A 25655-nucleotide genomic window follows, 5' to 3' on the forward strand; every position below is an offset into this window, starting at 1 on the left:
TGAAGACAATGTCTGATGCATTTCAGAGGATTCTGCAGGCAACATCAAAAATATATTTTTAAATGGTGTTGTGAGACCTGAATTGCCTGCATGGACAAACAGGTACAATAAGCAGCAGCAAATAGACACCCCTATGCAAATGCAGGCAGCAATTTTCTAATCTTCTAGTGCTCTCTTCATTTACCCAGGCTTATGACCGGCAATCTTTTGGCATGTTTAGCAGAATCAATACACAACACCGCTTTGGCTGCGTATGGATGTCTTCTGTTTCTTAGGTCCTGGTAAGCACTGGCTTGTTGCTGTGCAAGAAAAGTATGGAATTGTTCTTGTTCCTCCAAGGATGAATACTGGTTTCAATAATATCAAATTTATACCCCCAATTACATTTCTATTCCTCTTTTGAAAGGGAAAGAAATAAATAAAAAATAAATCTTAAAAAAAAAAGCAGCAATGACCAAGTTTTGACATGCACAGGCTATAACAATAGAGTATGACAACTGCTTGCCCACCAAGAGACTCTATGATGCTTCTGACTAAAATATGCTTACCATTTGGTTATGGTAAAATGTGAAAAAAAAAATTGTACTTTGGATTTAGAGAGAAAGACCTAATGGTGGTATGGTGCATGGTTCTCCAGGGTCTTCTGCAAGTATCTCTTGCACTGATTCTGAAGCATTTACAAGTGCAAGCAATAACATACTTTATTAATCATGTCCATAGATGCAAACAATAACATTTCTTTACTAATCTCGTCCACAAAGATATAATGAAAACAAACAAGAAAAACTGCGCACTAAAATATTTTAATAATTTGGCGAACTTTCTCTGAATTAATTATCTAGCACTAGAGCTAGATAAATCATTTTTAATGTGCTCACAGTTTTCATACTTTAAAATCTTAAAGTTCTTTCAATTTCTTGCAATACTCAACTAAGTCAGCAAATTAACTTGAAATTGGAGGCTAATTGAAACAAAATCAATCCAAGAAAGGTTATGTAGTAAAGTGGTGATAAGGTCATTTCTCCAAGAATTCCCATAGTCCTTTATTGCCTGTTATCTGAGAGGACTGTCTCATCAAGACATTAATTACAGGTTCAAACAGTCAGGAGGCATCAAGGAGTGAAATGGCTCTGAGAAAAAGTTGTAAAATCCAGGTCCTTCTCCAGTACCCCCCTCTGAGGGATAAATCACTGTTTTATTATTTTAAAAAAAGATCAAATTTGAAATCCAAAAGGACTGTTATGATCTGCTCAATAGTTACAGTGTCACACCATACCACATACATTATGGTTCATGATATACATGGAATATGGCCCAAGTTTAGGGATCATAACTTGAACTCAACCTCACGGATATTTTTTGTGACAAGTGAGCAATAATCATACAGTAGGCTACAATCACCACTTTTGTAATAAAACATAGCTATATCTCAAAATGTCAGTTGTAGTTTTATTGTTGCAGTATAAAAACAGACAAAAGTATAGTGTCAACTTGAAAGAGGATTCTATTCTGTTTCTCAGTATCCCCCCTTTTTCTTATGTGTAATAATTTCTCTTATGTGTAATAATTAGATGTATGAAATGAACATCCCTTTAAAATATACATTAAAGGGAACTGGCATTCCATTCAACAATTAAAGAAATGGTAAGTTTCTCAAGTATGAATGATTATTTGGCAATATTCCATAAAACAATTTTCTAATCATTAAGATATATAATTTTCACATTCTTCAAATTTTACATGAAAAGCAAGATCAGCCAACTTGTAAAGGTAATTGTTTGCATAAGATGAAGAATCTAAAACAGCAGCCCCACTAAAGATCGAGAAACCAGGTAACAAAAATATGATTTGAGCAATTCATAATTTCCCAGGTACCTCATCTGTAAAATAAGATGATTTCCAATATTAGTCCCAGTTTCAGCATTCTATGATTCTAAAAATTCTGAATCAATATGCTTGTGATCCATGTGATACAAGGTTTATTGCAATAAAAATGGACATTTATGTTATTTGATCATCTTGTATAAATTATGAAATTAAACCTCACACAAAACATTTGACAACATAGAATATTATCTATTAGGGTTTCAGTATTCATCATTACAAATCAAATATAGGCTCTGGTAATGTTTGGCATAAAACCACTACCACTGAAGAGCCATCAAGACTTTAGATGTCTTCTATACCTTGCCAATTTAATTTGGCCAGAGATCGCATTTTATTTTAGAAGCAGACATCAAGTCTGTCATTGGCTTTCCTGTATTCAGTGAAGAGACAAGTGTTATTCCAGGAAATAATGTCAAGTTATATCATATTTAAAGATCTATATGATTTAAAGAAAGAGTATTCTACCCTAGACTATAATTGGTTAATCAAGTTCTTTGTAAAGGATACACATTCGTTAATCTTTCATCAAATTTCTACTACATTTCATTACTATGCAAAAAATCTCATGTACATTTATATAACTTTGCATGTAATGACTATTAAGTAAATCAAATAAAACTTTATTTAAATTATACGCCTATTGAATGCATATTTCTTGCAATAGAGTAAGTCTACCTCAAAAACAGACAAAAACAAACCTTGCATGCCCAAAGAAGCTCATGTGAAAGTTAAAAATTTTATGGTTTGGTGGGCCACAACCATTTTATCCCTATTTGAAATAATTATAAACACAACACTCTATTTAATTGTATTTACTAAAATGTATCATGTTGTAAGACAATTGGTAAATGACAGCATTTATTTCTCTAATCTTTATTTAGGATAATTACATATTCTTTGCTTCACAGTGCTTCAGAGTCTATCTTCTGAAAGTAAATTATCAGCTTGAATATTTTTGTCTCCATTTGCAGCTTCTTTCAATTGTTTAGGAAAGAAAACTAATTTTATTCATTAGAATTTATGAATTTTCCTGAATGGATATAAGCCATTGAAAGCTGTATTATATAATCAATGGTCCTAGTGATAAAAATCTCATAACAGAATGTCTAGTGAAAAGGAGTTTCAAGAGAGATTCCATTACACTAAGAAAAAGATTACAATTAGTTTTATAAATTCAAGTCTGGATACAGAAGACCAGAGGTATTAATCCAAGAGTCGAATGAAGACTGTGTTGCTTTCCTGGATATAATAATTCTCTGCTGATTGGCTAACACTATATATTAGAATCCTTCATTCTACTCCATTTTGTAATTAGTAAATACATTCCACATGAAACAAAACATAAGTCTATGTGCATATTGGACAAACACGTGAATCATTTATATGTTAAATAATTCATGCTTAAAATATCTAATGCTCCCCACATTCACATAACCAAAATGTTATAGCCTTCAGGTGTTAATTTCCCTCATACTTTCAAAGAGTTTTCCTTTTCCCATGTCAGTATGATGAGTGTTTGTGTATACTTACATAATGAAGCTTTAAATATTTATTTTATAAAAGGCAATTATAAAATAATAGGTCTCATTTTTATCATTTTGTTCTTAATTATATCAGAATAAAGCATATACTATAATACCTTTGGATATTGTTTGACAGGAATCAATACCCTTTCTGAGAGCTTTATGTTTTTGTTGCTGATGACATCAAGATATTTCTTTTCTTCATCTTCCTTTTTTCCATCAGAACCTTGAAATTTTTCAATTTCTGGAAAAAATCATAAGAAAAAATTAAGTAAAATGAGAAAAGAAATCACCATAATTATGCTGACTGTTCTTACTAATAACTCCCTTTCTTAAATGAGATTTTGAAGAATCTTCATAAAAGGACTGAAATTGCATTGTTTCAACAGCTTTGTGAATGCTGCTACTGTATGTAAGATGACCTTTGTCAACTAAAACTAAAATGTGATAATTGAATATTTGACTGTGTCATCTGTAAAGCAAATGAAGCATTTAATTAATTTTTAGAATCTTCATACAAAATACAAGAGGGAATACATCTTTTTACTATTTAAAATATTTAAGCAAACAAATTTCCTAGGCGCAATGACCAGAGCAAAACATATTTTAAGGTTATAGTTTTTATCTCTAAACAAATATTTTTAAGAAAATAAAAATAATTTAAAATATTAACCATCCAATTCTTAAAAGCAATGTAGTTGTGCACTGGATAAGCATGACAGTGGCGCAGTAATGTGAATGGGTTTGGTGGTGCTTGTCAGTGAGGGGGAATATCCATCTGACTGGGGGGAGGGTCAGGGGAAGGAGCAGGTGAACTCGGGATTTGCAGGTCTGTGTTTAAAACTACAATGTTGGGAATGTTCTTTTGGCAAATATGTCAGGGAAGGGCTATTGGTGTAGGGTGTTGGATGTCGGGAAGATAAACGGGACAGGGCACACCTGGAACAGACTTCTGTGGATTATTTAAGTGTTCATCTTGTTATAGTGTGTTAAATCACATCCTGAGGGGTCCTGCTATGTTCTTAATTAGAGGAACAAGAATCCCTTGAGAACATAGGTAATACCTGATAAAAGAAAACATACCAATAGGTCAAACCCTAAATATTCCTGCACGTAACTATGAATCTTATTCTTCAGAAATTGAAACTTAGTGGCTACCATAGATTCCAAAGAGAGGAGGAGGGAAGAATAGAATAGATGGAATGTAGGCCATTTTTAGGGCATTAGAATTGTTAAGCATCATCTTGCAATAATGGATATAGGTCACTTCAAATTTCATCGAAACCTATGAAAGTATGCGATCCAAAATGTAAACCATAATGTAAACCACTGACCATGGTTAGTAAGAATGCTTCAATATTTGCACATCAATTGTAACAAATGTGCCATCTGCATGTAAAATGTTATTAGTAGGGGAGCGGGGAAAAGGAGAAGGGTATTGGATATATATGAATCCCCTATATTCTCTGTGCGACTTTTCTATATCCTAAAGTTTCTTTTAAGATAAAATGAAAAAAATAAGATACCGGGGGAATTAATGGAAGAAAATGTCACTCTACATACAAGACAACAGATCTTACAGTAATGAAAGACACTGTCTATATGTATTTTTTAATTTTTATTATTTCAATATTTTTTAAAAATTAAAATTTTATTGGTTATTTTAAAAATTATTTTCTTATTAATTTTATTTGGTTATTCTGTTGGCTTCACTTTTGGAGAGGTTTTGGATCTCAGGGGAGGATCACTGGTGCAGGGTGTCAGTTGATGTGAGGATACATGGGAAGGGTTCACCTGGGGCATGACTCTAAGGCATATGAATATGTTCAAGTCTTCATGGGGTATCATCTTAGTGGGTAGAGAGCCACACAACAACCAAAAGAACATTGAACTCTCATCTGGGGGAGTTCTGCTACATTCTCTAATAGGACAGCAAGAATCCCCCAATTGCAAGGGCAGTGCCTAGTGAAAAAAGACATACAATTATGCCAGGCCCTTGATGTTGATGATTGTATTTATGAACCTAGTTCTTGAGAAATTTAAACTTAGCCATGTATTTCAAACTGCCTAAGAGTTACCTCCTGAAAATCTTGTTGTTCATATATGGTCTCTCTCTAAGCCAAACTCAACATATAAATACACTACCTTCCCCCTCCCCACCCTAGTGTGGGACATAACTCCCCAGGATGAGCCTCCCTGGCACTGAGGGATTATTACCAAGTACCAGCTAGCAATGCATCTGGAAAAAGACCATGATCAAAAGGGGGAAATATTAAATAAAAATGATTTTTTATGGTGAAGGGATTTCAAAGTGAGTCAGGATGTCATTCCAGAGGTTACACTTACGCATGTCTCAGCAGGATCTCAATGAATGCCACAGTAAACAGTGCCTTAGGGCACTAGAGTGCTCTAGAGACATCCAGAAACTATAAGCAGGGCAGACCACTCAGGAATTTGGCACCCGGTCAGTGGGCCTTACTTTGGAATTTATGCTCCCCAGTGTAACAGAATTAAACTCATTTATAGGTTCTCTGCACATGGCTCTTCTGTCCCTTTTATTTAAACCTATAATTAGCACTATATTTAATAAATATATGACTTAAATCTTTGGTCTGTCCATATGCCAGTTGAACCCTGAATTTCAGCAGAGTTGCAATACCTACTCTCTGGTTCATTGGACTTACCCAGGACAACTAACAAGGCAAGGATGATGGACAACATCCATTCCAAGGAACAGAGATTGTCTGCAACTGCAAGCAAGATTGTTCCACCCATCTGCCCCATGAGATCTAAGCTCCTTTTCATTTAGAAGCAGAGTGGGCATCATCATCCTCAAATCAAGATTGGGGAATGAACAATGGACTGAACTAGACATTATTATTCTACTATAGAATTATTATTTTTCTAGCAATGGAAGAATTCTTATCATTGATATAAAGGCAGTAGGCACACAGAGGTTCTGAGGGATGGGAGAGGGAGGAATAGGTGTAATATGGGTGGCATTTTTTAAGACATTGACTTTGTCCTACATGATATTGCAGTGATGAATACAGGCCATCGTATATTTTGTCATACTCTACAAAATTGTGCGGGATATAGTGTAATCTACGATGTACACTATAATCCATGGTTCATAACAATGCTTCAATATATGTTCATCAATTTTAAAAACAATGTACCACACTAATGAGGGATGTTGTTGATGTGGGAAAGTGTGGGAGGGGGTGGGAGTGGGGCAAATGAGAATCCCTTATATTTTTTATGTAATATAAAGTATCTTTAAAAATAAAAAAATAATTAAAAAATAGCGTGATTCTTTTTTCAAACAAATTTAAAGGTAATTAGAAAGGAGCCATAGAAAAGTCATATCAAGGATTAAATCTGGAAATGTAATCATTCACATTCATCAATATAAAATCATCTATTTAGATATTTGGGAGGAAATATTAATTTTGACTCATGAAAATGTTCCCTAAATTGGATATTTTTATTCAAATGTGTACTATTTTTCCATTCTTTCATTTTAAAATTAATTTATTCAACAAAGTTTTTTATTAACTTCTACTCAGTACAAGCTACTTTGTAAGACATCACAGATATAACAGAAGACAAGAAAACATCTCTGCTTTCATGGTATCTAAAATCTGGTGTAGAAAATGAAAAATCAGAAAATGAATATGCATACATACACATTTTCGTGTAGGGATAGAGAGCAAATATAATTAAGCTATTAAAATATAAAGTTAGAATAGGGTGTAGGAGCGGCTATTAATTTAGACTTATAGATTGATATTTGAACAGACACATGAGAAGATCTAGAAGTAGCATTTTACAGCCCAATGGAGTTAATAAGCTTGATCTGATCTTGAAGCAAGAATGCCTGTGTGGCCAAAGAACAGTGAGTACAGAAAAGAGTTTGGATAAGTGGTTATAGAACAGATAATGTAAAACTCTGCAGGTGAAGGGGCATTTCTGGTATATATTGTGCTTGTAAAGAGAAGCTACTGAACAGAACCGAGTGAGGGATAGGGATAACCATATCTGATTTTTATTTTTAAGGATAACACCAGCTGTAATAGGTGAAACTGATCATAGTTGAGGGCAAGCAAACAAGTAAATCAGCTTATATTTTTCTAGTCAAGAAATGATGCTGATTTGGACTAATATATAGGAATGGAAATGGTGAGAAGAATATATGCAACTATAATCATTTCATGGAATAGAAGGTCAAGGTTTGGAAGAATATTGAAAAATTCATTTTACTAATTTCCTTTATGTATATTGGAAAATTGGTATTACTATAGAGTCATTTGCAAACATCTCTCCTTGCCCTTGGTCAATTAGACTGATTTAAAAATACTACCTAATGAAGAAACGTATGTGACAGTTTTTTAATGTTGTAATGGATAGAATATAAAGATTTTGGTTTCTGTTATTTTGGAGTAAAGAGAAGAGTAATAATGATAGTTATTAAGTATGGAAGTTCTTAATTGATATTAATTGAAATTGCATGCCAAAACAATTATTTTTTAAAGGTTTGATTAAAGCTAAGAGGAATACTATGTTATATCTAATAGCTTTCTTCTTTGCTGTTTTATCTAACAACTTTCCAAAAATGATTTCACAAAGCTTACAGAAAATCTCTATAATATTCCAGATGGTTACCTTTGAGCCTATTATCTATTTGGTCCGTGTGAAGTTTAAATAATCTTTTTGAAGTAGTATTAATTTGCTTACCCAGTTTATGCTTGAATGAAAGCTAACCATTGAACTAAGCCACTTATAACCATTTTATCAATTATATGCTAAAATTTCCTTAGACACAAGTATCTTAAAATAGCCTGAATTATCTGAAAACGTGATATATGTAACTTATTTATAGTTTCTATTTTTAATATGATGGTATCAAATTCCTACTTTCCTTCTACAAAGAATGAACATTTCATTCTAACTTACTCATTTTTTAAACCAAAAAGAACTCTATTCAGGCCCTTCAAGCTCATATATAATCATTATATACAGAACTCTGACAACTATGAAGAACTTCATGTTCTACATTGATATTCACCTGGCACTTGTTTTTTAAATCACAGTAACTGCAGAAAACTCAGCTATGCAGAGATATATTATTGAAGAAACATAGATTATTCTAGTTTTGAAACTGTAAACTACCTTAAAGCTCGCAATTTCCATGGTATCCAACAGACATTAAGTATCACTGTTTCCCTCAAAATTAAAACTGTTGCAGAGTGTTTCACAAAGTACACTGTGGTACCCCAGGGATATTTGGAGCACAGTTTGGGAACTGTGGTGCTGATTGTCAAGAATTTTAAAACCTAGCAGGGTAAACAACACTTACATAGAACCAGTGCTCGATTGCATGATACCGTGTAACTATGGCAGAATTTTGAAATAGGATGGAATAGTCTAGGAAGCCTTAATGGAAGAAGTAAGACTTATATTTAACTTTGAAAAAAAATATTGCCTAAATAGGTGGCAGACAGAAAGAATGATATTCTATCAGTGTATTATTTTAGTAAATTCTGAAATAATTAACTATATTTGCTATCTCCAGTGTATCTCCTTCCACTATCTTTTGTTGTATTTTTAAATGTAATTTTATTGGCATATATCATTCATACCTGAACATACATAAACAGTAAGTATATAGAAAAATTGTGAATTTAGAAAACAAGCATGCATGCCATCATAAAAGACTGCCATACTTCTCCCTACCACCAATACCATGCATTCTTGTGAAATAAATAGCTGTTACAAACTATGAAAGAGCATCATCAAAACATTACTATTAATTACAGCCCATATCTTACATTTGGGGTACTTTCCTCCAACCCACCCAATTATTAACTCCCTATATTATTAATAATATTATATATTTGTTATTGTTCATGAGAGAAGGTTCTCATATTTGTCCTGTTAACCACACTCCATCTTTTACCACTGAATTCCCTGTGTTATAGAGTCCTGTGCTTTGTACAATCCATTCAGTGTGTACACTCAGTGGTTCTTGTTTTCACCACAGAGTTGTGCTGACATCACCTCGGTCAATTTTAATAACATTTTCATTAGTTCAAATGGAAAAATCCCATAACTCCTCTTACCCCCTATTGTTCTCCTTTAGAATTGAAATAATATATTCTTGCCACTGATGCAAAATATTACTGTTAACTATCATCCATAAGTTACATTAATTGTAATTTTCCCATGTATTACCATATTCTTAGCACTTTGTAAAAGAAAAGCATTCTCGTATTTATACTGCTAAATGCAATCTTCCTCCACCACTGAAATCATTGTCAAACATTCCCTAGGTTATTCTCTAGTTTCCTGTCAATTGACATTTATGTCTACAGACTACCCCTTTCAAACAAAATCTCATTTATTAATCAGCAGTGATAGTATACTCACGATAATGTGTTACGTTCAACTCTATTCATTTCCACACTTTTACAATAAACCTTATTAAAAATTCTATGTATATTAGGCATCAACTCCCATTCTCAACCCACATTCTATTTCCTAGTAACCTACACTCTAGAGTTTACTTCTGTGAGTTTACTCATCATATTTAGTTCATATTAGTGAGGCCATAAAATATTTATCTTTTTGTGTCTGGCTTACTTTACTCAACATAATATGCTCAAGGTTCATCTATGTTTTCATATGCATCCTGATTTCATTTCTTCTTATAGCTGAATAGTATTCCATGTATATAGCACATTTTGTTTAGTCATTCAATAGTTTATGCACATGTGGGCTGGTTCCAAATTTTAGCAATTGTGAATAATGCTGTTGTGAACTTCGGTGTGCAAATATCAGTTCATGTCCATACTTTCAGGTCTTCTGAAAATATCCCTAATAATGGGATTGCTGGATCATATGGCAGTTCTATATTCAGCTTCTTGAGGTACTGCCAAACTGTCTTCCACAGGAGCTGCACCATTCTATATTTCCACCAACAGTGAAGGAATGTTTCTATTGTACCACATAATATCCAGTACTTGTAGTTTTCTGTTTTGTTTTTTTTTTATGATAAGGTGTGAAATGGTATCTTATTGTAGTTTTGATTCATAATAGCTAGTTATGTTCAACATTTTTTCATGTGCCTCTTGTATATTTTTATTTCCTCTTTGGAGAAATGTATATTTAAGTCTTTTGCCCATTTTTAATTAGGTTGCTTGTCTTTTCATCATTGAGTTATATGATCTCTTTATATACCATGGATATCAAACCCTTGTCAGACAGGTGTTTTCCAAATATTTTCTCTCATTGAGTAAGCTGCCTTTTTACTTTCTTGAGACAGTCTTTTACTTTTTTGAAGACAGTTTAATTTTGAGGAGGTCCCACTTACCTATTTTTCTTTTGTTGCTTGTACTTTGGGTGCAGTTAAGAAACTGCTGCCTGTCACAAGATCTTGAAGATATTTCCCTCCATTTTCTTCTAGAAGTTTTATGGTTGTAGTTTTTTATTTAGGTCCCTGATTCATTTTAAGTTAGTTTTTGTATAAGTTGTGAAATAGGAGTCCACTTTCTTTCTTTTGAATATGAATATCCAGGTCTCACAGCACCATTTGTTGAATAGACAGTTCTGGCCCAACTTGGTGGACTTGATAGCCTTGTCAAAAATCATTTGACTGCAGATAGGAGGGTCTATTTCTAAGATCTCAATTTGGTCTCTGTTAGTCAATCTGTTTATCTTTATTCCAGTATCACGATGTTTTTACCACTGTACCTAAGTTATAAGCTTTAAAATCAGGAACTGAAAGTCTTCAAACTTCATTTTTCTTTTTCAAAACATTGTTGGATATTTTGGATCCCTTATGCTTGCTTCCAAAGAAATTTGATAATTGAGTTTTCCATTTCTATAAAAAAAGTTGTTGGTATTAGGATTGCATTGAATCTGTAAATAGGTGTGGGTAGAATTCTCATCATAATGATAGTTTGTCTTCCAATCAATGAATACAGAATGCCCTTCCATTTATTTAGGTTTTCTTTGGTTTATTTTAGCAGTTTTGTAGTTTTCTGAATGCAGGTCTTCTATGTCCTTGGTTAAGTTTATTTCTAAATATTTAATTCTATTGGTTACTATTATAAATGGATTTTTTTTCTGATTTCCTCTTCAGATTGCTCATTAGTAGTGTATAGAAACACTACTGATTTTTGCATATTCAACTTGTATAATGGGTCTGGTGTAGCTCAATGGTTGGATGCCTACTATCCATACACAAGGTCCCAGGTTCAATCCCTGGTATCTCCTAAACTAAACAAAATAAAACAAAACAAAATGTGTTTTGCACAACTTTGCTGAACTTGTCTATTAATTCTAGTAGCTTTGCTGTGGAATTTTCAGAATTTTCTAGGTAAAGCAACATATCATCAGTGAATAGTGAAGGTTTTACTTTTTCCTTTCCTATTTGGGTGATGTTTATTTTTATATCTAGCCTAATTACTCTAGTTAGAACTTCTAGCACAATTCTGAACAGTACTGGTGACAATGGGCATTCTGGTATTGTTCCTGATCTCAGCAGGAAAGTTTTCAATCTTCCCTGTTGAATACAGTATTAGGTGTGGCTTTTTCATATTATGCCCTTTAAATGTTGAGAAAGCTTTCTTCTATTCCTTGTTTTTGTAGTGTTTTTTTTTTTTACCAAGAAAGACTACTGTATTTTTTCAAATGTCTTTTCTGCATCAATCAAGAGATCATGTGATTTTTCTTCTTCAATTTATTAATGTATTTTATTACACTGATTTTCTTGTGTTGCAAAACCCTTGTTTATGTGGGATAAAACTTCTATATATTTCTTTTAATGCACTTTTGGATTCAGTTTGCAAGTATTTTGTTGAAGATTTTTGCATCTATATTCATTAGAGGTATTCGCCTATAATTTTCTTTCTTCATAGTATCTTCATCTGATTTTGGCATTAAGGTGATGTTGGCTTCATAGAATGTGTTTGGTAGTGTTCCTTCCTATTCAATTTTTTGGAAGCGCTTGAGTAAGATTGGTAGTAGGTCATTTTTGAATGATTGGTAGAATTCACTTGTGAAGCCATCTGGTCTGGGCTTTTCATCTTTGGGACATTTTTGATGACTGTTTCTATCTCTTTACTTGTGATTGGTTTGTTGATGTCTTCTCTTTCTTCTGGAGTCAGTGTAGGTTGTTGCCATAGAGTTGTTCATAGTATCCTCTTATGATCTCTTATATCCGTGGAACCAATGGTACTGTCCCCCTTCTCATTTTTTTGTTTTATTTATTTGCATCTTCTCTCTTTTTTCCTTTGTCAGTCAACCTAAGGGTTTATCGATTTTATTGATCTTCTCAAAGAACCCCCAACGCTTGGTTTTGTTGATTCTATTGTTTTCTTTTGTTGTTGTTGTTCTCAATTTCAGTAATTTCTGCTCTGAACTTTATTATTTCTTTCTTTCAGCTTTGTTTGGAATTAGTTTGTTGCTCTTTTTCTAGTTCTTCCAGGTGTGCAGTTATGTCTCTGATTTGAACTCTTTCTACCTTTGTAATGTAATCTTTTTTTTTGAATTTTTTTTTATTGATTTTGTAATAATATTACATTAAAAATATATATGTGAGGTCCCATTCAACCCCACCCCCCCACCCCACCTCTCCCCCCCCCCAGCAACATTCGTTCCCATCATCATGACACATCCATTGGATTTGGTAAGTACATCTTTGGGCACCTCTGCACCTCATAGTCAATGGTCCACATCATGGCCCATACTCTCCTCCATTCCATCCAGTGGGCCCTGTGAGGATTTACAATGTCCGGTGATTGCCTCTGAAGCACCATCCAGGGCAGCTCCATGTCCCAAAGACGCCTCCACCTCTCATCTCTTCCTGCCTTTCCCCATACCCATCAGCCACCATGTCCACTTTTCCCAATCCAATGCCACCTCTTCTATGTGGACATCGGATTGGTTGTGTCCATTGCACCTCTATGTCAAGAGGAGGCTCAGATTCCACATGGATGCTGGATGCGATCCTCCCACTTTCAGTTGTAATCACTCTGGGCTCCATGGTGTGGTGGTTGTCCTTCTTCAACTCCATCTTAGCTGAGTGTGGTAAGTCCAATACACCATATTGTAGGTGCTGGAGTCTGTTGAGGCTCAGGACCTGGCTATCACATTGTCAGTCCAGAGATTCAAATCCCCTAAATATATCTTAAACCCCAACATTAACTGCACCTCCAGCACATTAGCATGAAAGTCTTATGAAGGAAGATCCCATCTGAGTCCAGATTCATCACACATAAACACCAGTTCCAAAAAGGGGCCATCTGACCTGGTAGTTAACCCCATCGGCCATGACCATAATTCCCATGGGTCTCTTTAGCCCTCGAAGGAACCGATATCTGGGGGTTGTATCTGCTTTATCTGTCTCTCTGACTCTGCTCGGTTGTGCATGAGGGCAATCCTTCTGCCAGCCTCCAGACTCTTTTTTAGAAACTCGTAGCCATATAAACTCATTTCTCTTTTCCATTTCCCCCTTACTTTAGGTCAAACAGCATTTTATGTAATGTAATCATTGAGGGCTATAAATTTCCCTCTCAGCACTGCCTTTGTGGTGTAGTTTTGATAAGTTGTGTTCTCATTTTCATTTGTCTAAACATATTTCCTGAATTCTCATAGCTAGAGCAATTAGGCCAGATGAAGATATAAAAGGCATCCAAATAGGAAAGGAAGAAGGAACATATGGCAATTCACTGATATTTGATCATATATCTAGAAAATCCTGAAAAATTCACAGCAAACCTACTAGAACTAATAGATGAGTTCAGCAGCTGGCAGAATAAAGGAATAAATCACAAAAATTAGAAGCATTTTTGTAAGCTAATGATGAGCAATCTGGGGACAAAATCAGAAAAAAATTCATTTATAATAGCAACTAAAAGAACCAAATATTAATGATATACTTAGCCAAGGATATAAAGCACCTGTATTCAGAAAACTACAAAACATTGATAAAATAAACCAAAGAAGACCAAAAGAAATGGAGGGACATTCTGCATTATGGAAGGGAAGACTAAATATAAATAATTTTTCAATTTTACCCATAATGATTTACAGACTCAATTCAATCCCCCCAAAAATATTAACAGCTTTTTTTTTTTTTTTTGGAGAAATGGATAAGCCAATTATCAAATTTATTTTGAAGGATAAGGGATCCTGAATAGCTAAAATTATCTTATGGAAAAAAAAAATGAAGTTGGAGGACTCTCACTTCCTGACTTTAAAGCATATTACAGAGCTACAGTGGTAAACAGCATAAAGATAGACAGATTGACCAATGGAACCAAACTGAGAACTCAGAAATAGATCCTCACCTCTATGGTTAAGTGATTTTTGACATGGCTGCCAAGTCTACCCAGCTGAGCCAGAAGTTTCTGTTCAACAAATGGTGCTGAGACAACTGGGTATTCATATCCAAAAGAAAGAAAAAGGACTACTGTCTCACATCTAATACAAAAACGAACTCAAAATGCATCAAAGACTTAACTGAAAAAGCTATAACCATAAAAGGTCTTTAGAAAACATAGGGAAACATCTTCATGATCTTGTAGTAAAATATACTTTTTCAAATCTTACACCCAAAGCACAGGCAATGAAACAAAAATAGAGAAATGTGATTTCCCCAAAATTAAACATTTTTGTTCTTCAAAAGACTATCTCAAGAAAGTAAAATGGCTGCCTACTTAATGGGAGAAAATATTTGGGAAATACATATCTGACAACGGTTTGATATCCATGTTATATAAAGAGATCGTACCAAACTTAAAGATAAAAAGACAAGCAAACCAATTAAAAATGAGCAAAAGATTTAAACAGACATTTCTCCAAAGAGGAAATACAAATACCCAAAAAGCACATGAAAAAAAATGTATAACATCACTAACTATTAAGGAAATGCAGATGGAAACTATAATGAGATACCACTTCACACCTTACAGAATGCCCATCATCAAAAAAAAACAACAACTTGTGTTTGAAAGGGGTAGTCTGTGGACGCAAATGTCCATTGACAGGAAACTAGAGAATAAGCTAGGGAATGTATAACACAGTGATATCAGTGGTAGAAGAAGACTGGAGTTAATAGTATAAATGTAAGAATGTTCTTTACAAAGTGCTAAGAATACAGTGACACATGGAAAAATTACAACTAATGTAACTTATGGACAAAAGGTAATGGTAATATTGTAGTATTTTTGCAGCAATGGCAAGAAGGCATTATATCAATTCTAATAGATATCAATAGGGGGGCATAAAGGGGTATGCAATTTTTCCTTTTGGGGTTACGAAATGTTTTAAAATTGGCCAAGTAGATGACAGTAGAACTTTGTGATGAAAATGATAGCCACTGATGTATACGTTGAGTGGACTGTACAAACATGGGCTCTAAAATACAGGGAAGGTGGACTGGTTAATAGGACACATGAGAACGTCCTCTCATGAATTATAACCAATGTATAATACTAATACAGGTTGTTAATAATCGGGTGGGCTATACAATATTGGCTATAGTTACTAGTAATGTTTTGACAATGCTCTTTCATAGTTTGTAACAACTGCTTTACAACAAAGCAAGGTGTTGGTGATGGGCAATGCATGGAGTTCTGTATGGTGATATGTATGTGTATGTTGTAAGTTTGCACCTTTTACTATATACTTATTGTTTATGTATGTTCATGTATTAATATATACTTCAATAAACTTTTATTTTAGAAAAATCAATTGGTAATAGAAGAGTAGCTCTATTTCTGGACTTTGAATTATGTTCTATTGGTCTGTTTATCTGTCTTTATGTCAGTACCACAACTCTCTAAATTACTGTATCTTTAGAGTACAATTTTAAATCAGAAAGTGTGAGTTCTCCCACTTTGTTCTTGTTTTACAAACTTGATTTGGCTATTCAGGGACTCTTGTGGCTCCATATGAATTTGAGGATCAGTTTTTCTATTTTTGTATAAAAAGCTGCTGAAATTTTGATAGGGGTTGCATTGAATCAGTTGATTCCATGTTTTTTAGAAGTATTAATGAGTGACATGTTTGATATTCGGGGGCTGTACTTATTTCCTGAGGTTTTGCACAATTTATTTCATTGTAGTTATACTTATTTGTGCTACAGGCACATTGTAGAACATAACATTTTAAAATATACATGACATATAATAACATATACACACACAAGACTATTATCTAGTCCTATTGGAAAAACACTTCTTCATTAAAAATGGATCTTAAAAATTGCATATTTTATACTTAAACGCATATTCAAAATTGGGAATTTACATGTTTTCAGTAAACATTTCAAAAAAAAAAGACATATTTCCCTGTCATTTCCAATTTAGGGATATCATGATGTATGTCAGTTATTGTATCATGCTCACCAGTGAGTAATGACTTTATTTTTCATTAATTCAATAAATATGACAAGTATCACCTCAGCTCATGCCTGGAGGATAAATAATAGCAGTCCAAGAGTAGAAGCCAGAGAAGAGATGAGGGAAGTTTAATTAGAGTGATGACCAGTAATCAGACTTGTGATACATTTTGAAGATAAGGCAATGAAGGGAATGAAGGGAGAGGAATGAAGGGAGAAGAAGAGAAGAAATAAAGATGGCCCATAGTAAGTAATCTTAGCAACTAGGTGAATGTGCATGTGTCTGTGTGTGGTGTATTTATAAGAATATTCAGGGTATTTATCTGACTGCAGCTTTTCTTTGTGCAATTAATTTTTGCTTGTTTTATTTTAATTGTTTGTTTTAGTCATTTTTAGTTTGCATTTAACACTGGTGGCCCTGTACTTCCTCCATATACACTGAATTGTTTAATGAAGATAGCATATAACCAATCTTTTTAGAACTATATACTAAATCATATTAAATATGTTCTTTGTGGGATTATACAGAAATTTTATGACTGAATTTCTTCACGGAGGATGAAATACATGCTCCTCCAGTTACTTTCATCCTAACAATCACATGTGGAGGGACAGACTTTTAAAATATGCACAAACATAACCCCTACCTCTAAGGAAACTGTAAAGAGTCAATATACATTTGACTATGAAAATAATTTTGGAAAAATGCAATTTAAAAGAAATGAAAATTTAATACAAACTATAATTTTAGAAAATATTAAAAGGAGGAATATGGGATTAGCTTGGGAAGGAAAATACTTGTCAATAAAATGTAATTGATGTTTAAATACAGAAACAGAATGATGCCAATATTCAGATTTTTGCAATTTATGCTCAATTAAAATTAAAAAAATGGTGAGAGACTGTGAAAATCTTAATTTTTATTTATTGAAAATTTCATTAAGACTTTAGCTACATTACAAATGATGCTGAACTGGTGATTAGAACTACTTATTATAGATGGAAAATTAAAAAAACACATTTACAAAATATATCAGAGCTAAAGTTATCCTACTCATTACACCATCAAATTACATCTTTGCTTCTAAGCAAAAATGGTTTTTGCTCTTTATGTTTGAATACAGAATTAAACTTTTAATGATTAGTGTTAATAGGATAAGAGTATAGCACAGTAGAACAATTTTCATCTTTCTTTTAGACTTTCTGATGTGAAGTTTTAGATTTCAGTAACACTATAAAAAACAGGTTTCTACCATTCCAAAATCTAAGCCCTGACTAAAATATATAAAAAATAACAAGTATTTTTCATTAAATATAAAACTAATAATAATAAAGAAATGTGAGGAAATAATTAAGGACAAAGTTTATTGCTATTGATTAGAAAAAGATATCTTCGTATTTCAGTCTGAAAAAACAGGTTAGGAAGTATCACTGGCACTTTGACACATATTTTTTGACATCAAAACCCTGTGGGGTCAGTACAATTATCCCACTTTTCAAATGAAGAAACAGGAGTACAGAGTTAAAGTAATATATGTTAAAATGCATGAAGGAAAACAACTTAAAAAAGGATTTAATAAATGCAGGTCCTTAGATTAGAAGAGCAATCCTCCATGTCAACTTGCAATTGACTAATGTAAACAAGATAAGAAAAGGAACTTGCCTTTGCTTAAAATTACCATTTAGAAATATGTCCCCATATAAAATATTTTACAGGGAGGGAGCGATTCAGGTTTGTTGTTTTGTCTTGAGTGTTTCTAGGATGCTCAGAGTTAAATCTGGCATTAAATAGGTCTAAATGAACCCAGTTAAGGATTTTTGGTATAATTCCTTTCCTTTTCAACCTCCTTACAACTTTTTGCTTGGTTAACTCTGTAAGAATATTTTTAACATTTGTATATGTTTTTATTATAAGATGCCTCAAATCCATTTCAGATACGGATAAGTGATACAATATCACTTATTTTTAAATTACTTAATATTTTGCATTAAATATAGATTATTAGTCTGAATCCCAACCAACATACAATTTTTTGAGTTCTGTTTTGTGGCTTTGGAATTAGATCTGCGTGCTAAAAGCAGCTCCATGAACTTAAGCAAGTTAACCTCATTTTCCTTTTTATTCTCTAAGAAACTAATATTACATGATTATATTATAAATAGTATTTTTTTAACTTATATGTAGCATTATATTATAAGTAGCATTTTTTAACTTATATGTAGCATTATATTATAAGTAGCATTATATTATAAATAGCATTTTGCTACTTATAATATAAGTATGTTATTTTTGGCAATAAATATCATATTGTTTTGATATTACAATGTTTTCACAATGTTTTCCTATCTCTCTCCCTCTATATTGTAATCTCCAAGCACAAAGCTCATTTTGTTCATCTTCACAGTTGCTGCACAGTGCCTGACAAGGTAGAATGGAACATTATGCCTGAAACCTGTGTTTTCCTCTAAAGAAAAATGAAATGGGTTATTTGCAACAAAACGAAGCCAAAATAATAAGATGGCAACATTACATATGAACAATGATGTTAGCAAAATAGATGTGCCTCTTAGATGAAAGATCAACAGGTAAAAATATTCAAGGGAAAAATATTCTAGAGTACAATGTTTAATTTCAAAAGCATTAGAGAGTTGGAGAGGATGTGGAGAGCTAAGAACGCTTGAATAAGCATTGGTGGCAATGTAGAATGGTGCAGCCACTGCGGAGGACTGTTTGGCAGTTTCTAATGAAGTTGAATATAGACTTGCCAAGGGACCTGGCAAAACCATTCCTAGGTATATACCCACAAGAACTGAGAGCAGAGACATAAATAGAGACATGCACACCAATGATTATTGCAGCATTATTTACAATAGCCATAAGTTGGAAATAACCCAGGTGTCTATCAACTGATGAATGAATAAACAAAGTGTGGAGTATACACATGATGGAATATTATGCAGCAGTAAGAAGTTGTGAAGTATATAACAACATGGATGAACTTGAGGACATTATGTTGAGTGAAGTAAGCCAGACACAAAAGGAAAAATATTATATGACTGCTCTATTATGAACTAAATAATGTTAAATATAAATATTAATATATTATGTGAAATATGAGTATGGGTAGAATTGCAAAAAAAGACTTTTTCTTTAAAGCTGAGCAAATGTAAGTTAATTCTACACAATATTACTATTAGGCAAAAAAAAAACATGCTAAGTAAAGGAGATTAGACACAGAGTACTACATATTGTATGATTCCATTCTATTTAAAAAGTAAATATAAATCAATTTATAAAGATGAAAGGAGATTATTTATTATGTAGGGCTGAGGAAGGAATGATAAGGGAAGTGGAATCTTTCTTTTTGAAGTAACAAAATTGTTCTAAAATTTTTGAGATGATGAATGTACAACATTGTGATTATAGTAAAAGCCATAGATTATACCCTAGGTATAAAATAGCTAGAAATAGCAGATATGTACAGTGGGAGAAGCATAGAGAAACTGGGAGGTGAGCAATTTTCTTGTTTTTTTTTTTCTTGTTGTTTACTATTATTACTGAAATAATAAAAATGCTCTAATAATGACTGAAGTTATGAATACACAAATATGGGATTATAGCAAATGCCATTCATGGTACACTTTGGATGAATTTTATGCTTTATTAATATGTATCAATAACATTAATTTGTTTAAAAAATAAAAAAATAATTTTAAAAAACATTAGAGAGGTTACAACCAGGAAGATGGCGGTAGAGGAAGGAGCTCCTAGAGTCAGCTCCTGCTACAGAGCAGTTAGTAAACCCCAGATCTTTCTGGAGCTACCTGAAGCACCTGCCTGGGGGCTCCAGGAAACCAGAAGAGCATCCTGCCATATCCTTGAAGGAATGGAAGGAGGAGACTGCCCATCTACAGAGAAGATTCCTAAGTAGAGTGCTCCACACCATGGAAGCTGGTATTCACCCTCTACTGGAGGCACAAGCTGCCTCAGGAGCTGATCCACAGCTACTGATGAAAAAATTCAGTGGGCTAAACTACAATCCTGAGAACAGTTAAAGTTTGAGCCTGTCCAGGTCAGAAAGAGGCCAGTAGCTGCCATTTTAACTCTTTGCCTGACACAAGAGGAATTGTGGCAAACTGAAAGTCACAGTGCTGGTAGGGACCAGCTTCTTTCCATCAGATCAGATTGCAGGTTTAGCCTAAACCTCTGGGAGGGAGGAATACGGGGGGACCTACATCAGCTTCTCTGGAAAATTACGAGCCAAGCCATGGAGGCTGGTGACTGTCCTACTTTGGCAGTGCAAGCTGCCCCAGGAGCTATTCTGTGACCAGAATTGGAAGCTCCATTTCCCAAAAAACAGGGGAGAAGAAGATGGTTGGCCACTGATTTTTGGCTATCTAAGGTATAACTCTAAGAACAGCTAGGGTGTGAATCTGTTCAAGTCTGAAAGAGTCTGGTAGCTGCCATTTTGATCCACCCCCAGCCTGGGGGCAAGCCAGGACTGAAAATCACAGTGACAGTAGGAACTGGTTTCTTTCATGCAGCCCTAGCCTAGGTTTCAGCCCCATCTCAGGCAGGGAGGAGGCTGGTGAGCCCTGCACCAGCATATCCAGGTAGCTGCAGCTACCTTTGGTGGCACAGACTGAATAATCGGAAGTCTACCAGGGCAACTGGGGTCATCTGGAACCCACATTAAATAGATTGCTGCCCATACCTACAGCTCCATCCTTGCCCCAGGTAGGAGAGGAAGGGGCGTGAAGCCTCATCAGTCTCTCTGGGTAACTAAAGTGTAGGCCTGCACAACGTGGATTATTCTACACAGCTGTGACTCTGTCCTACCCCTGGCAAAGGAGAAAGTTGGAGGAGCTTCATCAGTCCCTTGGGCAATGAGAGCAGCTTGAGCATCCATGACTTATACCACCAACGACATCCTTGTCTCCCACTGCACAACTAGCAAGGGAGAAAGGGCAGAAAGTTCTAAACTAAAGAGAAAAATTGTACCCAGAATAAATATTCTAGTAAGCCAGATGCCAAAACACCAACCAAAAATTACAATCCATACCAAGAAACAAGAAGATACGGCTCAGTTAAAGGAACATGATAAGCCTCCAGATGACATAAAGGAGTTGAGATGACTAATTATAGATATTCAAGCAAACCTCCTTAATAAATGAGATAGATAAAGACATTAAGGATATTAAGAAGACATTGGATGAGCACAAAGAAGAACTTGAAAGCATAGCAGATCTTATGGGAACATAGCAGATCTTATGGGAATGAAAGTTACAATAAATGAAATTAAAAAAAACATAGGAGGGAAGCGGCTATGGCTCAATCAGTTGGGCTCCCATCTACCTTACAGGAGGCCCTGGGTGCACATTCCAAGGCCTCCTTGTGAAGGGAGGCTCGCCAGAATGCTGCCGAGAGCCACCGCCCTGGGTGCCGCAGAGTGCCGCTGGCCTGCAAGCACCATGGATTGCCAACTCAGCAAGGTGACGCAACAAAAAAGGAGACGGAGACAAGCAAAAAAAAATGCAGAAGAATGAGCAGCAAATGGACACAGAGAGCAGACAGCAAGCAAGCCACAAGGTGGGGGAATAATTAAAAACAAACAAACATTGGAATCATATAATAGCAGATTTGAAGAGGCAGAAGAAATGTTTGGTGACCTTGAAGAAATGACCTCTGAAAGTGAACACAAATAAGAACAAATGAAGAAAAGAATGGGAAAAATTGAACAAGGTCTCAGGGAACTTAAAGACCATGAAAGATGTGCAAACATATGTGTCATGGGTGTCCCAGAAGGAGACGAGAAGGGAAAAGAGGTAGAAGGAATATTTGAAGGAATAATGGCAGAAAACTTCCTAACCCTATTGAAGGACATAAATATCCATGTCCAAGAAGCACAACATATTCCCATCCAAAAAATCTGAATACACCAACTCTAAGACACATACTAATCAGAATGTCAAAGGTCAAAGACAAAGAGAGAATTCTGAAAACAGCAAGAGAAAAGCAATGCATAGCATAGGATACCCAGTAAGATTAAGAGCTGATTTCTCATCAGAAACCATGGAGGTAAGAAGACAGTAGAATGATATATTTAAGATTCTACAAGAGAAACCTTCTAGCCAAGAATCTTATTTTCAGCAAGATTGTCTTTCAAAAATGAGGGTGAGATTAGAATATTCACAGATAAACAGAAACTGAGAGAATTTCTAACCAAGCAACCAGATTTTCAAGAAATGCTAAAGGGTGTGCTAGAGCATGAAAAGAAAAGACAGGAGAGAAAGGCCTGGAAAAGTCTAGAAATGAAGATTATATCAATAAAAGTAAACAAAAGTATCAAAAGAGTGGGGAAAATAAAATATGACAGATAAAACTCAAATAGGAATAAACTTAACCAATGATGTAAAGCACTTGTATTCAGAAAACTGCAACTTAATGCTAAAAGCAATCATAAAAGGCCTACATAACTGGAAGAACATTCCATGCTCATGGATTAGAAGACTGAATATTATAAAAATGTCAATTCTACTCAAATTGATATACAGATTCCATGCAATCCCAATAAAAATTCCACTAGCAATTTTTTAAATTAAAAACATGATTATCAAGTTTATTGGGAAGGGTAAATGGTCATAAATAGCCAGAAACATCATAAAAAGGAAAAGCAAACCCTCATCTCCAGACTTTAAATTATATTACCTAGCTAAAGTGGTAAAAATAGCATGGTATTGGCATAGAGACAGACACATAGACCTATGGAACCAAATTGATGGTTCAGAAACAGACCCTCACAAATATGGTCAAGTGATTTTTGATTAGCCTGTCAAACCCACACGGCTTGGGCAGAACAGTCCATTCAACAAATGGTGCTGAAAGAACTGGATATCCATACCAAAAGAACGAAAGAGGACCCCTGTGTCACCTTATCGAAAAATTAACTCAAAATGGATCAAAACTTAAATATAAAAGCAAGAACCATAAAACTTCTAGAAGAACTTGTAGGAAAATATCTTCAAGCCCTGGTGTTAGGTGGTCAATTCTTAAAAGGAGATAAGAGGAGAACTGGGATGGACTACTGATGTTTAATATATGTAGAAGTTTTAATTAGATTTATTGTAAAAGTGTGGAAATGTATAAACTGAATGGTAACAAACAGTGAGTTACAGCTATTTTATAAATGGGGATGAGGCTGAAAATGGTAGTCTAGGGATATAAATGCCAATTGACAGAATGCTAGAGAATAATCGAGGAACTGAATTGTACAGTAAACCAAGATGTGGATGAGAATGGTGGTTGATATTACAGATGCATGAATGTCCTTTGTAAGCTAGAGCAAATTTACCTCACTATTGCAGAGTGGTGGGAATGTGGAGAAGCATGGGAAAAATACAACTGGAATGACCTATCGAGTGTGGTTAGCAGTAATAATGTAATATGCTTGCATCAATGCCAAAGATGTATTGTGTTGATAATGGGGCAGTATGGAGAATGTGTGCCAAATGTACACTATGGACATGGTAACAATCAGATGATATTATTTTATCTGTAACAAATGTTCTACCACAATGTGGTGTGCTGATAGATGGATGTTGTTTGGAAATTCTGTACATGTACATCATTGTTTTATAAGTTTACAACTTCTGTCATTAAAAATATATTTAAAACATTATAATAGGGTGGGTTGAGGGAAAAATACACCAAATATAAGATAGGGACTATAATTCTTTCATAATCTGTAACAAATGTCTCACAACAATGCAAACTGCTGGTGGAGAGTTGATATATGGGACCCCTGTATAATGTTTGCTTTGTAAGTCCACAAATGTTACTATTCACTTATTTTTCATGTATGTTCATATATAAATGATATAAAGATATACTAATAATAGGGTGGGTGGGGGGAAAATACTTTGGTTAGTAGTAATATTTCGACAATGCTCTTTAGTCATTAGTTGAAAATGTTTAACAACAATGCAAGGCAAATGGTAAAGGGTGAGTTTTGAGAGTTCTGTATGATGCTATGTATGTTTTTTAAGTTCACAATGATTACTATACACTTACTGTTTGTGTATGATTATGTGTGAATGTTATATTTCAATAAATTTCAAAAAAGCATTAGAGAATGGAAAGATGTAATATTGCTCTTAAGCAACTTTTATTGAAGTAAATATTTCAGATCCATTGATGACAATTCAATACTAAATACTTAGTAAATAATATTAAGGATCAACTTATGTAGTATTTTTATGATTTAAATATAAATATAAATAGTAACTGCTGCACATGCTTTAAATAATCTAAGTATTGATTTTAACAAGATTAATCAAAAGATAATTACCAATTTTAATTACTAATAATTTATTTTAATACATTGAATTTATTAATATTGTAAATTTGAGTGCTAGTCCCCTTTCCTGGCTGCTTATCCAAATTCCAACCACTGCAAGGCTCAATTCATATTTCCTCACCCCTCCTATGTTAGGTATAGGGTTAGATTACAGAAGGACTCCCAGGCTTTTACACTCTATAAATTCCTATCACTTATTTTCTACATTACATATTCAGTCTGTGCTACTTATTAGCAGTAATACAAGGCTATACCTTAACTCTGTGGCCTTGATAGGTCACTTAAACATTTTAGAATTCAGCTGCTGTCCACATTCATGCCCACACCTTAAAATGGGTATCTAATCTTACTAAAGGCAACCTAGTGTTATGCTTAAGAGCACAGACTTCCTGAGTACAAATATAGTATTGGTTTTATCACTTATTAGCCCTGTGACCCTTATTAACAAGAATGAGAGCAACTGCTTTAAAAACATTTCCA

General features: G+C 34.1%; 1 protein-coding gene across 2 annotated transcripts in view; it reads right to left on the bottom strand.

The window, feature by feature from the left end:
- Nucleotides 1-25655, bottom strand: part of KHDRBS2 (KH RNA binding domain containing, signal transduction associated 2) — a 679570-nt gene that overhangs the window by 553751 nt on the left and 100164 nt on the right. For both annotated transcript variants that reach the window (XR_002793225.3, XM_004473412.3), the window contains exon 2: nucleotides 3527-3654. Coding sequence is in view for 1 of the 2 variants with exons in the window: in XM_004473412.3 (XP_004473469.1) it covers nucleotides 3527-3654 (128 nt within the window). In the remaining variant the exon portion in view is untranslated. The remainder of the gene's footprint in view (nucleotides 1-3526; nucleotides 3655-25655) is intronic.

Source organism: Dasypus novemcinctus, chromosome 11 (assembly GCF_030445035.2).
Source record: "Dasypus novemcinctus isolate mDasNov1 chromosome 11, mDasNov1.1.hap2, whole genome shotgun sequence".
Lineage (NCBI taxonomy): Eukaryota > Metazoa > Chordata > Mammalia > Cingulata > Dasypodidae > Dasypus > Dasypus novemcinctus.